This window comes from Delphinapterus leucas, chromosome 1 (genome assembly GCF_059928025.1).
Source record: "Delphinapterus leucas isolate spDelLeu-1000000601 "Yukka" chromosome 1, BTC_Dleu_Yukka2, whole genome shotgun sequence".
Taxonomy (NCBI): domain Eukaryota; kingdom Metazoa; phylum Chordata; class Mammalia; order Artiodactyla; family Monodontidae; genus Delphinapterus; species Delphinapterus leucas.
The window spans coordinates 6,733,357-6,749,089 of record NC_143129.1 but is presented as its reverse complement, the minus strand read 5'-3'; the positions used below and the strand labels follow the sequence as shown (position 1 = coordinate 6,749,089).

At 61.1% G+C, this 15,733-nt stretch overlaps 1 protein-coding gene across 1 annotated transcript in view; it reads left to right on the top strand.

Moving 5' to 3' along the window:
* LGR6 (leucine rich repeat containing G protein-coupled receptor 6) overlaps window positions 1–15,733 on the top strand; it is a 98,539-nt gene that overhangs the window by 52,472 nt on the left and 30,334 nt on the right. Inside the window, exons 5-6 of the mRNA XM_022562018.3 lie at window positions 10,044–10,259; window positions 14,668–14,739. Coding sequence (XP_022417726.1) covers window positions 10,044–10,259; window positions 14,668–14,739 — 288 coding nt within the window. The remainder of the gene's footprint in view (window positions 1–10,043; window positions 10,260–14,667; window positions 14,740–15,733) is intronic.

Below are 15,733 nucleotides of genomic sequence, written 5' to 3'. Positions count from 1 at the left end.
GGCTGTCCTCCTGCGCGGTGGCCCTGGCCTCCCAGGATGCAGGTGCCACCACCCCCCGCCCCTCCTTCCTGCCGTGTTGTTTTCGGGAATCGGGGTCTCTGAGTGGACACAGGAGTGGGGATTGGGGCGCCGGTGGGGGGGCGGCTGGAGCCCTGGCTGCCTGGAAACACGTCGCTCACACAGTCAGGGGAGGCGGCTGTGCAGTTTTCTGGAACGCGATTCCGAAGAAACGGGGAAGGGGGGACGTGCCTTCCGCCTTCCGTCTAAGGCTGGGGGCTCCTCTGTTTCACAGAGCAAAGCAGATGAAAACCACTCATTCCTGGCTGTTTTCCTCAGTTCCACTGGCCTCAGGGCCAGCAGAGATGTCAGATTCTGGTTAAGTGTTGCTTCTGGTCAAGGTCTAAGGTTTCGTCTTCTTCTGTGTCTCCATAGGTGTCGTAGTGGGAAGGTGGTTGCATTTTCCTCTGTTTTAACTGGGAACTACTGGAGTGTCTGACCTTCTCCTGGGCCAGGGGAGAGGCCTATGGCTAGTCTCCCGTGTCGAGGGCTTCAGCGCGGGTGGAGGTGCAGGGTACTCACGGGTCAATCCGTGAGGCCCGAGCAGGTGACGGGTGTCTGGGGCCCCCGAGGGGGAGGAGGGGGGCCTAGTGCAAGGAAGGGCACCGACCTTTACGGAGGTGCAGAGGTGAATAAACCATGAACTCGGGACAGGAAGTGGGGAGAGAGAGAGGCATACTTCCCAGATGAGGTGGAGAATGGGGGGCCCTTCTGAGAAACGAGGCTGATGCGAGAGTCATTCCGGGGACGGGCTCTTGAAGCCCAAGCTAAAGAGTTCGGGGTTGTCCGGAAGCCGTAGGTGACGGAGCAGGAGGAAGACGAGCCCAGAATGTGGGGGTGGTTCTGAGTGGATGGGTGGACGGACAGACAGACGGATGGGTGGACAGACGGGTCGGTGGAGGGGCGGGAGGTAGGGGCTGGGGGGAAAGGACTGACCCCACGCAGCTGTGGCCTCCCGGCTCCCACACTGGTCCACGGGGAGCCAGGGGCCCTCGGCAGGAGGGACGACCGGACCCTGGGTTAGGGACGCAGAACCGGCGTCTTCTTTTCATCCCCCACTGCACCCTTTTCCACGGCACCTGTTGCTACAGAGTCTGGTGGGATGGCCTTTAGGACACTGGGGTGTTGCACGTGTTCCCCGAACCTCGGACATCTCTGCCCCTCCCTGGACGGGTCGTCTGCCTCTTCCCCCAGCAGCCATAGCGCTCCTTGCCGAGGGCAGGCGCCCTGGCCCCAGGCAGCCACGCCTCTCAGAAGGCCCAGGAAGGCCCACGGAAGCCAGCCTGCTGTCTGGAATCCGGCGGCGGGAGGCGGGGGCGTGGATGAGTGCCTTTCGGAGTCCCCACCCCGGATTCTGGGACTGTCACCCACAGGGCTGGCCTTCTGTGTCCTCAGGGGAAGCTGGTAAAGGCTGCACACGGAGGCTCCTCCCTGCCTCCCCCACGGAGGGCAGGTAATTATTCTTATATGTTGCTGCGATTAAACACGCGGAATAGCCTGGAGGAAGGCTCAGGTGTCACCTTTGATGTGCACAAAGGAAGCTCTCTCTGCTCCTGGGGTTCTCGCCCATCCATCACTCTCCTGGTGGGTGGAGGGGAAGGGTGGCTCGGGCATGAGCAGAGCTCAGAGGACCGGTTGGAATTGGCTTTGTCTTAATATCCTCCCTTTGATCTGCTGAGAGGCTGACAGCGAGAGGGGAAGGATCTCATTAGGTGACATAAATCAGAGCTAATGAAACCACGGTCCTCCAACAGACGCAGACTTCCCTGTGTGGGGAGAGGCGGTGAGCGGTGTTGCCCTAACCCTCCCCTCCGCTGAGGGGGGACACAGAGATTAATTAAGGCTCCGTCTCCTGTACCCTCACCCCCGCCCCTGCAGCAAAGCTCGACTTTAAGCTTCTGGGGGCCTAGACCTCAGCGTCCGTTCTGCCCCCCCCCGACGCTGTCTGTCACTTTAGGACGCTTCCTCCCGCTGGGGTGCTCGGGGTTCCAACCCCCAAGAGTTTTCATTTCTGGACTCAGCGTCGTGCACACCCTGGGAGGCCGGGCAGTGGGACCCCAGCTCTTCACGAGACCTTGGCCATGACGCGGGGCAGGAGTGGCCGTCCCCCTTGGGGTCTCTGGGAGGCTAAACCGGGCCCTGTCTGTGGGGCAGAGAAGGGTGAGTGCCGTGTGCTCCCCAGTGGACCAGGGCAGGAGGGAAGGGAAACTGGCTCCAGGCCCACCGCCTTCTTTGGCTCTGCCCTCCGTTTGCTCTGTGACCTTGACCGTCCTTGACCCCTTTCCTGCTTGGTTGCCGGGGGTGGGGGTGGGGGGTCCCTTTCAGCTCTCACCCTGTGACTGGTCTCTTCTCGGTAGGCAGTCCTATGAACAGTGCTGGAAGCGCTCAAAACTCCATCAAAACAAACAAAAGCCACACAGATTGAATGCCCACTTGGCAAGTTGCAGGGAGAGGACACAGCCCATGCCCCCAGGGGTCTTCCCGTCTGATCAGAGAAAAGCGTGGTAATGGTCAAAAGTCCAGAGCTGGCCTTGGCCTTCCTCCCACCTACACTGAGCATCCTTCCCATCCTTCTGCCCAAAGCTCCCTGCGTTCCAAGTCTGTGTCCCAGTTCCAGAAGTTTCTCTCAGAAAGCTATAATCTCCATTGAAATTAAAAGGCTACCTAATAATGTCTGCCAGATTTCTAAAAACACTATTGGCAACGTCCGTTCTTTAAAAAAGGGATTGTGTCCAAGTGGTAGAAGTCTAATCGTCCTGAAATGCTTGTGGTCCCCGGGGGTGGGGTTGGCTGCCTGAAGCCTCTACAGAACGCTAGGCATGTGTGTCAATTAAAATGAAATAAACATAGAGGCTCCGTTCCTCAGGGGCACCAGCCTCCCTTCAGGTGGTCAAGAGCCGCAGGTGCCCCGGAGGCAGGAGGCGGCAGCAGGCATCATCGGAAGTGCTGTCTCAGAGGGGACCAGAGGCCCCGCCCCCTCGCCCTTCAGAAAACTCCTCCCCTGGGAACCAGCTCAAATGTCACCTCCTCTGTGAGGCCTTACTGGATTTCCCACAGGCAGAGGGCGGGTCCCAGCTGCAGAGTGTTTTCCACAGGCTCACTTGACCAAGTACCAGCCGTGGGTTTGGAGCCACAGACTTTGGAGTCAGACCCATGGTTTCACCTCTGAGCCCACTTTCCTGCAGGCGAGGTGAGAAGTACGAGCTTCCAACTCCACAGGGCTGGGGTGGAGATTCAACATGCAAGTGTATGTGAAACACTAGCGCACCTGGTGGCGACTAGCTCTCAGGAAACGCTGGCTGACGTTTTTGTACTGCTTCATTAAATAATAAATAGTCTAAGAGCTTCTCCAGAGAAGGGGTTGTGTGCAGCTCACGGTGGAGCCCAGAGCCGAGCCCAGGGCTGGCCTAGCCGTTGGCACTGATGAGCGCTTAGTGTGTTCCGTGCACTCCACCGGATGGAATGTCTCAGTCCATCGGGATTGAAGTTCATCCACTCCGATGGAATCGAGGACTAAGGGACTGATACTGGCTGAACTGAGACTCCTGTGATGAGGGGCATCTGGGGAGCCTGGTGGTTGGGGGGCTGCGGTAGTGGCTTTGTGAGAGCCCTGGGAGAGCACGGAGGCCTTCTGGGGGGGTGGGCATGCAGGCTGCGGTCTCCCAGGGAGCGGTGAGAGTGTCCATGTGTAGAGATACCTGGGCGACAGCTGGTCGTGTCTGCTTGGTGCCCAGGGAGGAGCCCTTCTGCCAAGCCTGCCCCCTGGGAGCCCCATGCCCTCCCGCTGAGGCTGGAGGCTGGAGGCCGGCACTGGCGGCGGTGTTGACGTGGGAGACTGGGGCCCACCGCCTGCGGGAGGCCCAGGCACGTCCTTGCGGCTCAGCAGGTGCCAGTCTGTCCCCGAGCCCTCACCCTCACGGTGGTCCCCCGGTGTCAACGGCTGCCTCGTGCACAGGGTCACTGGGTCCAAAGTGGCTGCTTTCTTTCTATTTTCACCTTCTTTCACCTTTCTTTTTCGTCTTTTCTGCTGGGCCCGCTGGGCCTCAGGGGTGTCAGTCCCTCTCCGCTCCTTAGGGCTGTGTCCTACAACCGCTGGACCTCCACGTGGCGTGGCTCAGAGTTGGAGAGATCCTGCAGCCACTGGAGCAGAACAGACCAGGAGACCCTCCCTGGGGACTGCGCTCAGAGAGCAGGTACCATGCCTGATCCCTTTTGAATGGATACCTGGTGACAACAAGTGGATCAGCTGATGGTCCACTAGGAGCCCCGAATCTGTCCCTCTGTCTTGAGTTTGACTAAGGTCTGGTAGGACATAGGAAGGGTTAGAGAAAGAAATTGCAGAGAGGGTCTGTTCGGTCAACCTAGTGCTCTGCGGGCTGTAAGCGACCTTGGTCTCCAAATAGGAATGTGCCTCCTGCAGCTCAGAGAGGTGCCGTCCTTATAGGGACCCAGGCTGGCGGAAAGAAGCCCTAAGCTTGAGTCCAGCCCTGCCGCTTACCCGCTTCGGGCATTTCTCTCTGCTTCCCTGGGCTCCTGGCCCTTCTGGTGAGCTGAGTGGGGCGGGCGGCTCCTTCAAGCTCCGAGGGAACAGGGTCTGCGTCTACACCCCCGCTCTTCCGGTCTCTGTCACTGTCGGTGAGCAGGGTCCCAGCTCCATCTCTTATGCTGCCACTGGCTCCCAGCTGGGGTCTCTCCTCCCTCCTCTTCTGTCAGCGGGACCAGGCCGCTGCCTGCGCCTGCAGGGCTTGGAGAGCAGGGCCCAGCCCTCCCTCCTGGCCTCCTGGGGGAGCACGGGGAGCCGCTTGGCTCTGGAGAGGCTCCGTGGCTTCCCCAGAGCCCAGGCAGGCCCGGACTGGCCTGTGAGGTGCCTGCTGGCCAGCAGCCTCCCGGGGAGCGGAGCCCAGCCCCCGTGGGAGCTCGGGCTGTTGGCTTTACTCCAGGGCTCCGTGGCATACCTGCCGTCTTCCTCCCCGCCGGAGAGCTGGACCAGCTCCTCAGCTGCGCCCCCCAGAGCAGGGGGCGCCCCGCCCACCCTCGAGCATGGGACCCAGGAGCCGGAACCCAGACTGAGGGGTGGGGGCTGCTTGGAGGACACCCGGCCTGCCAGGGGCTGGGCAGGGTCCGCAGGAGGGTTCCTAGAGGCTAGAGGTTGCTGGGGGCAGGGGGAGTGGAAGCCGGTGCCGCTCCGTTTCCTCTCGGCCCCTCCGCACTCCTCTCTGGGCGCCTTGGGGACCCTCCTCAAAGGGGGCTTTGACCTCAGGAGGACCTGAGGTCGCCAGGTGCCGAGCTCCTCCCTGGGCCCCCCAGCCCCTCTGCACAGCCTCCTTGTTAGAGAGGCAGCTGGGGGCAGCCTCTGAGCTGTGCGTTTTGTGTGCATTTCACCTCCAAGTGGTCTCGGATGGGCGGAGGGTCGGCGTGTACAGCTGAGGCGACAAGCCCAACAGGTTAAATGAGGGATTTGTGACTAGATCCAGCTGCTAGCCAAGTCCATGCTCACAGGACCCCCCAGGGGGAGAGCTGCCACATGAAGTGCAGGTACTGCACAGGACCTACTTATTCTAAAAAGTTATTCCTGTTTATTGGAAATTCAGATTCAACCGGGCATTGTCCCAAACATTGCATGGGACCTACTTATACAAAAAACAATTTGTTATTTACCCGAAATACAACTTTAAGTGGGCAACATGGATTACTGTGTGGGAAATCCAGCCCTGCTGCCTTGGGTCCACGGCCCACACTGAGCCCACCTGTGCCACGCCCGCCCAGACGCAGGCTCAGGCCTGACCGACCTCGCCCGCGACTGTCCCAGCTCCAACACTTGCCAGTTTGCTGTCCCCAAGCATCGGGGCAGGGTGGGAGGTGCTGCAGACACTTCCTCTGCTCTCAGCACCCCCCCACCCCCCCCCCCCCCCCCCCCCCCCACCCCCGCCTACGGCCTGAAGCCTGTGAGCTGTGGATGGAGGCGGGGTATTCTCCCTGGTCCAGCCCAGCCCTTCCCTGCGAATGGGAGGGCCGACCAGGGAGAGGTGGCCCTTCTCAGCCCTCCTGCCCCTGGGCTGCACCCAGCGCAGCAGCACGACTAATCAGGGCCGTGGTGACCTGTGAAAACGGGCACAGGCGTGTGTGAGGGCACACGTGTGTGCTCACACGTACGCGCACAGAGGCAGCCCCCAGACGCCAAGCTCACCGAGTGAAGGCCGCCGCCCTGCCCGGCCCCAGCCCTGGCTCACGTCCGGCTACCCGCCTCTGTCCTCTGTCCTTCAGCGGGACGCTTCCCCGGGCGCTCAGGTCCTCACCCTCCTCCCGCCCCCAGGTCTGGTGTCGCGGGGGGTGAGGCACGTGGATTTGGGCTCAGACACCTGGGTGGAACCCCAGCTCTCTAGCGACCTTGGTCCCTCTGTGAAATGCGCGCTCAGAGCCCCTCGTGGCATTGCTGCCAGGATGCGGATCACACGCCTGGTACCGACCTGGCCTAGGACGAGGGCTCGTAAGTGGGAGCAATGACGCTGCGGGGTCACGGTTGTCACTGGAGGGGGAGCACCCCTGCCTCGGGGACCCAGGGTCCCTGGAAAGGCAGCGGCCGAGAGCCAGGCTGCAGCCCCACGCGACCCCCCGTGTCCCACGGGGAGGGGGGCTTATGGATTTGACCTCCTAAGGGAGTATGAAGTCCGTGCCCGCTTCGCATCCGCACTGGCCCTGTGTCCCCTGCCTGAGGCCCTCATTCATGAGCCCCACCCGCCACTGTCCAGGCCTAAATCCTACCTTCCTTAAGGCCGTTTGTGCGGCTGCGGTCTATGTGGTCTAAGTGGGACTCAGGGCTCAGCTTCCTGCCCACGGTCTCTGGGAAAGCTGGGACCAAGGTGCTGCTCTACTGGGGGTCTCCCCAGGCCCATGAGGAGCCTCCGGACATCTGCTGGGGTCTCTGTGGACGGGAGCGAGGTGAGGGTGAGAGCCTCACCACGGTGGAATGGGTGTCAGAGCAAGACCACGCCCGGTAGGAAGGTCTGTCTGGGTCCCCTCCGGCCACTGGCGGCTCGGCCAGCCCCAGGCTGGGGAGTCGCTCCCCTGTTTATTTGAGGACACTGCTGTCTGTGAATGGTGTGTCGTGGAGATGACATACCCAGGAGCAGGTGCTGGAGCCCGGGGCCTGGAGTGATGGGTGACTGAACCGCAGAGCAAGGCCCCGGGGCCAGCCGAGCACTGACCACAGGACGAAACGTCTGGCTCCCCATTCAGGCTCCCTCTCCCGTCCAGCTGTCCCTGCTGCCGACCAGAGCGTCAGAAGCTCTGGAAGGCCTGGCTCGGTGCTTGGGAGACATTAATGTGCTTACGACCCAACCGATGACCTGGGAGTCAGGTTAGAATTCAGGTTCTGATCCAGAAAGTCTGGGACGGGGCCTCAGACTCTGCCTTTCCGACCAGCTCCCCGGTGGTGCTGAGCTTAGGGTCTGTGGACCACACTGCCAGAGGACGATCTGCTGCACCACTGATGCCCGGGGCCAGGGGCGGGCGGTGGGGGGGGGGCGATGATGGAGCCGGTGTGGCCAAGCCTGCTCGATGGGGTGGAGAGGCGGTGTGTGAGTGCGGGGTGCGGGAGACGGTGGATGGGGCAGAGAGAGGAGCTCCAGGTTGGTACAGGGATCGGCGAGGCGTGTGGACACGGGAGCGTGCTGGCGGTACGGCATGACGGTTAGAGGTGTGTTATCTGCAGCTGGATTGCCTGAGCCTGAATCCCAGCTTCACCACTTCCTAGACGTGTGACCTGGCGCAAGTAACTTAACCCCTCTGTACCGCATTGCTCTCATTTGCAAAATGTGAACCTCACAGCCTGTGAAATTAAATGACTTGATACATACAATGCCCCGGAGCATAGCAAGTGGACGCTTGGTAAACGGGGCCTCCGACTGTATGAGGATGACGCTTCAGGCGCCGCCTCCGAGGGTCTGTGATGGCACGCTGGGCAGGGGCGTGAGGTGAGGGGGCGTCCCATGCGGGGCACTTTGCAGGGCATGCTAAAGGCTCCTAGAACTGCCGGGGGCGGTCCCCGTGCCAGGGAGCTTGCCAGGCCGGCACCGTGACATACCCGGTCAGGGCAGCAGTGGCTCCTTCAGGAGAGGACCCTTTGGGGTCTGGACCCTGCAGTGGTCACTTCACCCCTCGAGCTCCCACAGACGTGCCTGTCCCTCTCTGGGCGAGGTGCTTGTGCAGAGCACTTGTCTTTTCGCCCATCTGCCCGCCTCCAGGCTGGCCCCTCCTCAATACCAGAAACCTGGCCACGTCCTTCTTTGTTTACGACCCTCCCTGGCTCCCCGTTTCCCTGACACAACACAGAATCGCCCGCAGGGCCCTCAAGCTCCAGCCCTGCCTGCCTCGCCGGCTGCACCTGCCCTGCTCCCTCCGGCTTCCCCTTGCCCTTCCTGAAGTCCCGCCTGGGCCTGGCTGCTTGGGTCCCCTGCAAGATGCTCTCTTTCCCACACACCGCCCTCCTCCACTGGCTGATCCCCCCTAGTCGGCCAGGTCTCCACGTAGCATCACCTCCACCTGGAGGCCACTCCCAATGCCTCCCCAGCCATCGCACTGCGCTGGAAAGTCTTCGGACCTTCCCACTGAGCTGCGAAGGGCGCGGACACCGTCCTCTTTGTAGCCGATGCTTATCCAGCACTTTCCAAACTGTCTGTGCGTAGAAACATCTAGGGCACTCTTTAGAAAGAGATTCCGGGCCCCACCCTGGCCTTCCGAACCAGGCCACCCTGGGAAGCCTCTTGGAGCCTGTTCCCACCTGTGGTCCCCAGGTCACCAGCACAGTCAGACCACCGAGGGTCTGACGACAGTGACCGAGTGACAGGCACTCACCGAAGGGTCCGTGGCCGTCAGGTCAGGTCTGATGTGGGTGGAGGTCTTTCCTAGTTGCAGCTTTCGGGGCCTGTCCTGGTCGGTTTGCTCTCCCGTCCAAGGCTCCTGTGTCTGCCTGTTCACCCACAGCTCCCCTGCTGGTGAGCCTGGGGGTTTCTTCCAGGGCTGGGAGGGACACTGGTGAAACGGCTCAGGGAACAGACAGGAGCACTGCCGGCTGTCGACACGTGGGCTCGTGCTGCTGGGACGGAAGAAAGGCACCTCCGCCACCGCCCAGTCTTCCTTGGGGTCAGCATGACGGGGCCTTCGGGCCTGTGTGGTTGAGTGCTGGCGTTTCCATGACGTAGGTGCCATCTGCCCGCACAGAGGACCAGGCCTCAGTGCAAAGCCCCTCAAGACAGCAAAGTCCAGGGGCAGATCCACGGCCACAGGCCAGCTTGTCTCGTCCCTGTGGGACCACCTGCATGGGGTGATGGGGCTTCAGCCCGAGCCCTGGACCAGGAGGCGCATTGGTCAGGGACATCGTGGCTTGGGCACAGCTGTGAAAACCTGGCGCGGGCTGTCTCCTTGTCCTGCTGGCCGCCAAGAGTGTCGAGACCTCACACCAGAAGTCCTCTGCCACCGTGGACCCTCTGGCTGTGGACAGACTGGACCATCCACCACCCGTCTGCCTGTTCTGACATCCAGGAGCCTCCCATAGGCCATCAGCCAAGCAGGGAGCCCCGTCCAACACCCGGGCCCTTGAGCCGGGGAGCAGGGTCTCCAGGGCCGAGCAGTAGGGAGCGGCCTGTGGTTTTGAGGAGGCGTTTCCCTTGGCCACGTCCAGGGAGGAGCTGTCCCCGTGTCCGTGGTGGGAACATCTCTGTTATCCGGCCTCAGAGTGGACGGGGCTGGGGAGAACAGCGTCCCCAGAGCAGGGGAGCCACGGCACAGATGAGGAACTTGAGCGTGGCAGGGGGAACGCTGTTGTCCACAACCGGGCTGTGGGTCCAGCCTTGGGTCACCGACGGGAATGCAGGGCGGAAAGGGCCAAGAGCTGCGGCTTGGAGCCGAGGCGAACCCCGGGGTCCCTTATTCCCAGGCGCCTCGGAGGCTGCACTGGCATAGCACTGACCCTCCCCTCTCTCCACCAGGCGCCTCGATGCCAACCTCATCTCCCTGGTCCCGGACAGGAGCTTCGAGGGGCTGTCCTCCCTCCGCCACCTGTGGCTGGACGACAACGCGCTCACCGAGATCCCCGTCAGGGCCCTGGGCAGTCTGCGCGCCCTGCAGGCCGTGACCCTGGCCCTGAACCACATAGACCACATCCCCGACTATGCCTTCCGGAACCTGTCCAGCCTCGTGGTGCTGTGAGTCCTGCCCCTCCCCCCACCCGGACAGCTTCGCTCTTGGCTGTGTCCCTGAGGTTTCCCAACCTTCTGGTCTGCGTTTCCCCTCGTAACATGAGGATGACCACCTCCTGTTGACCCCGTGGGGCCATTGTGAGGCCAGGCGACAGAAGAAGTGCTCTGAGAGGCTGGAAGAGAGGAATTAAGCTGCGATTCCCTCTGCTATTATGTGCAAATATTGTAACTATACCGCACTAATGGGAATGCATGCCAAGAATCTCCTGAATGATTTACACCATATTTGACAGTCGGGCAATGGGTGGATGCAGTCTTGTGCTTTGGCACAGGGGTGGGATAAACTCACCTCATCCCCAGGCCTGGAGAAGGAGAGAGAAGCCAGCGCTGTAATTAGACAGCAGAGCCCCGATGGGTAATTCCCTGGGAGGTAGCATCCCTTGGCAGGAACTGGAGCCCGGGGTTAACTCTGTCCTCCCCCCACCATCTCCCCGGGGAACTTTGGAGTGCAAAGTTCACAGGGTAATTGCCAAGGGCTTGGAGGTCACGTGTGATTGCTTTGGGTTACATCCTAATTGCCGTGGGGACGTAAGACCTCCCCTGCTCTTGGAAATCTGGTATGATTTTCCAAACCAGGGAGCCGACGAGGCATGAGTTTGTCTAATTCTCTGTCCTGGGAGACTGGAGAAGCGGGACCAACATCCTCCTGAACCACATCCCCTGTCAGCACGGCCACACGGTCCGCCTTGTGGGCGCCAGTGGGGGGTATTGACGGCGGCTGAACAGAATGGGGTGGCTGATTGCAGCTTTGGTGATGCCCTGTGACATCGTGATGGTCCCTGGGAATAAACGGCGTCAGGTCTCTGAGAGACAAGACTACTGGAAACATGCGGGCCTCACGATGGGCCCCCGACAAGCGAGCAGCCGAGGGTGTACGGAGCCCCGTGGGGGCCCTGCAGAGTGCAGGGGTGGAGAGCCGGCCGCTGCCTCAGAGGCTGGCGGGCCAGTCCCAGTAGCAGGATGCTGGTGGGAAGGACAGCAGTGCTGTCGCTTAACTCAGGCCGAGGGGACCGGACGCTGAGTCAGGCTCGTCTCGGGGCTCAGGGCGGCCGAAGCAGCTGGAGGAGGGAAGCGGGGGGCCTGCTGGGTGGGAAAGTTGGCTTAGAGTAGGCAGGTGAAGAGCGGGGGCTCCAAGCAGGTGTCAGCAAAGACCCGGGGGCGTCGGGCTGTTGGCTGAGGCGAGCGTGCCAGTGAGGCCGGAGAGAAGGCCAGGCAGGTGCGTCTGGGGGCCCAGAGTCAGAGCAGGAGTCCGGCTGTGGCCTGTGCAGGGCAGGGGAGGCTGGAGGCGAGAAGGGGGTTGGGAGTCTGGTTTGAAGGATGGGCGGGAGCAGGGGAGACTGGATCTAGGAGGCGAAGTCCAGCTTAGGGAGGAGACAGAGGCGTGGCCCTGAGGGACGTTGCGAAGGAAGAATCCATCCGACTTGAGGTTTTCACAGGGTGGGAGGCCAAGGTCAGGGGCGCGAGTGGGGGAGTTCGGCTACTGCGGATCCAGGAGGGGCTGGGGGGGCCACCGGGCACAGGAGGGGAGGGGCCCAGAGGCCCACGATGCTGAGAGAGGAGAAGGCCCAGAAGCATTGCCCCTGCCCTTCAGGTCCTCCGGCCCTGGGACGGGGGACATAGGCTGCCGTGGCCGGTGACCTTGCAGGGCAGAGTGGGCTGGAGAAAGCCGTCCAGGACCTAGGGCTGAGCTGCAGGAAAGCGCAGAGGCAGAGTCAGAAGGTGGGTGGACGAGGGTGTGGCCGGAGGCGTGAGGCAGCCAGCGGGTGGAGAGGGCCTTCATTTCAACCCGAACGCTGGGCCTTGGTCAGGCTGCTCTGCGTGGCCCTGAGGGGACCGAGGGGCGCTGAACTGGACAGCAGTGCTGTCCTGTGTGGGGTCTCATCTCTTCCTCTGGACCATAAGCCCCAACAGGCTGGCCTGCAGAAGGCTCTCGGGACGCCTGGGGTGACCCAGTCGTCGTCTGTAGGCCTGGGCTGCACGGTCAGAAGCTGAGACGCTGTGGACCAGAGGTGCTGGCGGGGCTGGCGGACGGGGTGGGGACGGAGATGAGCTTCAGCGGGAGGTGCGGGAAAGGGGAGTTTGGTGACAGCGAAGGGAGCATGGAGGGGAGGGGCTTGTTCCCAGAGGCCAGGGCTGTGTTCTCTCTTCAAACCCAAGCCCCTGCGGTGGGTCTATCTGCCTCCTGGGCATGGAGCAGGTGGGGAAGGACCCCCTTCTCTCGAGACCCCCGGCCCTGCCCACCACGTAGGATGGAGTCTGCCTGTTGCCTTGCCATCTGAACGTCTTGGAGGCCAGTCTGATTTCTTCCCCATGTACGTGATTTCCTTTTCCTTCCTGAAGATGTCTTCTAATCCTTGAACTTTAATAGCTTCACTAGAATATGACACAGTGTGGAATTTTCTGCATCCAATTTTCCTGAAACAATGTATGCTTTGACCTGCGGATTTCATTCTTTATTGTAGAGAGTTTTCTTTTGTGTTGCATTTTGAATACGTCTTTGTCTCATGTCTGGATCCTGGCCCTCAGAGATATCAATAGCCCAGTGTTGACTCACATCGATTAGTTTCCAGCTGTTTTAGCCTTTCGCTCTCATGCAGCCAAGCTCACCATTTTAGCTCAGGCTTTTTCTCTGACACCCATTCCACTGCCAGCAGTGTCTATACTGTTCCTTGTCTCAAACTTATTGAGTAGCTTTTCATTATTATTATTATTTTATTTATTTATTTTTGGCCGTGTTGGGTCTTTGTTGCTGGGCGCGGGCTTTTTCTAGTTGCAGCCAGCGGGAGCTACTCTATGTTGCGGTGCGTGGGCTTCTAATTGCGGCGGCTTCTCTTGTTGCGGAGCACGGGCTCTAGGCGCATGGGCTTCGGTAGTTGTGGCACTAGTCTCAGTAGTTGTGGTGCATGGGCTCAGTAGTTTTGGCTCGTAGGCTCTAGAGCACAGAATCAGTAGTTGTGGCGCGTGGGCTTCATTGCTCCACGGCATGTGGGATCTTCCTGGACCAGGGATCTGGGAACCAGTTGGGATCCGGTCGCTGTGGCCCCTGCATTGGCAGGCGGATTCTTGACCACTGCGCCACCGGGGAAGCCCTACTGACTGGTTTTTTACTGATGTATTTTTGGTCTTCAATTCATTTCCTTCCTCTACAATGTCATTTTTGCTTTCACTTAGAAACGCTGTGTTTGAAATGTTTTGCTGGGTGGTTTTGCAGCAGAAGGCAGCTGTGATAATGTCTTGCTGCTCGTTCATCCGTTGCGTTTTCTTCTAGGCTTGGGACTTCACCTGGCCCGGGCATCTCTCTTCTGCTCTTCCTGTTGTATGTTTGCACAATTGCCATGTGATTTCACTTTCTGGCTTCTGCTGGGACAGCTGCATCACCTCGGCCCGCTCGGCTCTCCCCCAAGGCTGTAGTTTGTGGGCCAGAGCAGTGGGTAAATGAGGGCCCACCCCCCTGTGGGTGCCCAGGTGCGCTGGTGCAGGTAGGGTGGTCCCTTGGCAGGGTCAGGTTGTGGTAAATGCAGGAATTCGCTCCCTCCATGCAGGAATTCCCTTGGGCTTCAGGTCGCTTCCTCAATGCATGAGGAGCCCGGAGCCTTCATTTTACTTTCCCTTCCCCTCTTCCCTGGGAAGCCAGCGGTGGGGAGGGAAAAGGACATCCACAGCCGCCTCTCTTCAGATTTGGGGGCTGCAGGGAGAAGCCTCAGGATCTTGTTTTCTCAGCAGTTCAGTTTCTGACGAGGACGCTTCCTTGGCCACAGTCTTTGCTGTTTATTTACGTTATGTCTCTGCCCTTGCTCTGCTACTGCTGGTAGTATTTGGGGTGGTGCAGGGGGCCTGTCTCTGCTGTTTTTGCTCATCTCACTAGGAATTGGGAGAAGAATATTCTGTCACCCGTCTCCATCTCCGAGCTGGCCCACAGCTCATTCCGGCTGTAACAGAAAGCTCCCCTTTAGTGACACGCTGTCTGCAGTGGTTTGCTGCCGGCTCCCCCAATTGTGTCTGGCCCCTGACCCAGGCGGCCGTGGGTCCCGTAGAGGAAGCCCCAACTGGGGCCCCAACATCGGGCCTCTCCCCTCAAGCCTGGTGGGAGCCTGGTGGGAGCCTGCTTCACCTCGGCCTGGGGAATGCCTCCGGTTTTCTCCTTCGATAGGAAGTCTGAACGGCGTAGCCCCTGGCCACTCCAGCCTTGGAGATTGTGGCTTCCGAAGTCCATCTTGGCCCGTCGGTTTGTCCCTGGAGACAAAGGCTGACCCTCTGGGGTCACTGTCCATGCCTCCCCCACAAGCGCGTCTGCTTCCCCGCCCCAGCCCGATGCTGCTTGCACCTGTCCTGACCCGCCTCTCCTCCCACACAGGCATCTCCATAACAACCACATCCAGCATCTGGGGACCCACAGCTTCGAGGGGCTGCACAACCTGGAGACTCTGTGAGTGCCGGGGTGGGGGGGTCTCTCCTGCTGGGGACAGCAGGCCTGGCATGGGGTGGTGGAGGGGAAGCGGCAGGACTGGGGTGCCGGGACGTGGCCTTTCTCTGGAGTGTCGCTCCCAGTGGGTTCCGCCCTCCTTCAGGGCATGGGCTGTGCCCCCTGGGAGTTCAAGGTGGCCCTGCCCGCAGAGGGACCAAGACAATGAGATCTTAGACAGAAATGGAACTGCGAGGAGCGTGAGGATATTAAGCCTGGAAGTGGAAGGCTTGGGGTGGGGCGGCGCTGGCTTGGCAGCAGTGACCCCCAGCCCCCCCCCCCCCCACCGTGGGAGAGTGGCTGCTGACGGGGGGCCGGGGGAGGGTCTCCGGCTGCTCTAACTCGTGGAAAGCCTGGCAGGAGGCGCCCGTTCAGCACCCAAGCTGTGGACTCTGGAAAAGCCACATTATTTACCCATCTTCATCCTGGAATTCAGCTGCGGTCAGAAGGCACCCAAGCCCTCAGCACCTCCTCTGCACCCCCCTGGAGCCAACAGCCGGCCCACGGGAGGGGGAGGGGCCTCACCTTAGCGCCGGCCGCAGGCCTGGGAGGGCACGGGGCAGAGCAGGACCTCAGGCCAGCAAGGGTGAGCCCCCGACGCACGGTGCTGGCCCTCTCGCCTCCCCCCAGCACACGAAGTGGCATTCCTGAGGGGAGGGGTTTGCAAGCATCTGAAGCGGAAGAGGAGAAAATGTGGGAGACAAGCTGTGACCTGAGAAGGGGGGCTGGGCTGGGGCCTCTGCGCCAGGGGCCGGGCTGTCTGCCTTTGTGGCCACAGAGGGAAGCGGACAGGAGGTGGGGACCAGAGCTCCGGGGCTGTCCTGGGCTCTCTGGATGGGGCACAGATCTTCCAGCCTCTCCACCTTCAACCCGATGCCCGGTGGGCTGGGGGGCCCCAGCCTGGGGTCAGGAAAGCTGGGCATCTCCTTGCCACTGCACGTGGCTTGGGCTGCGTGCC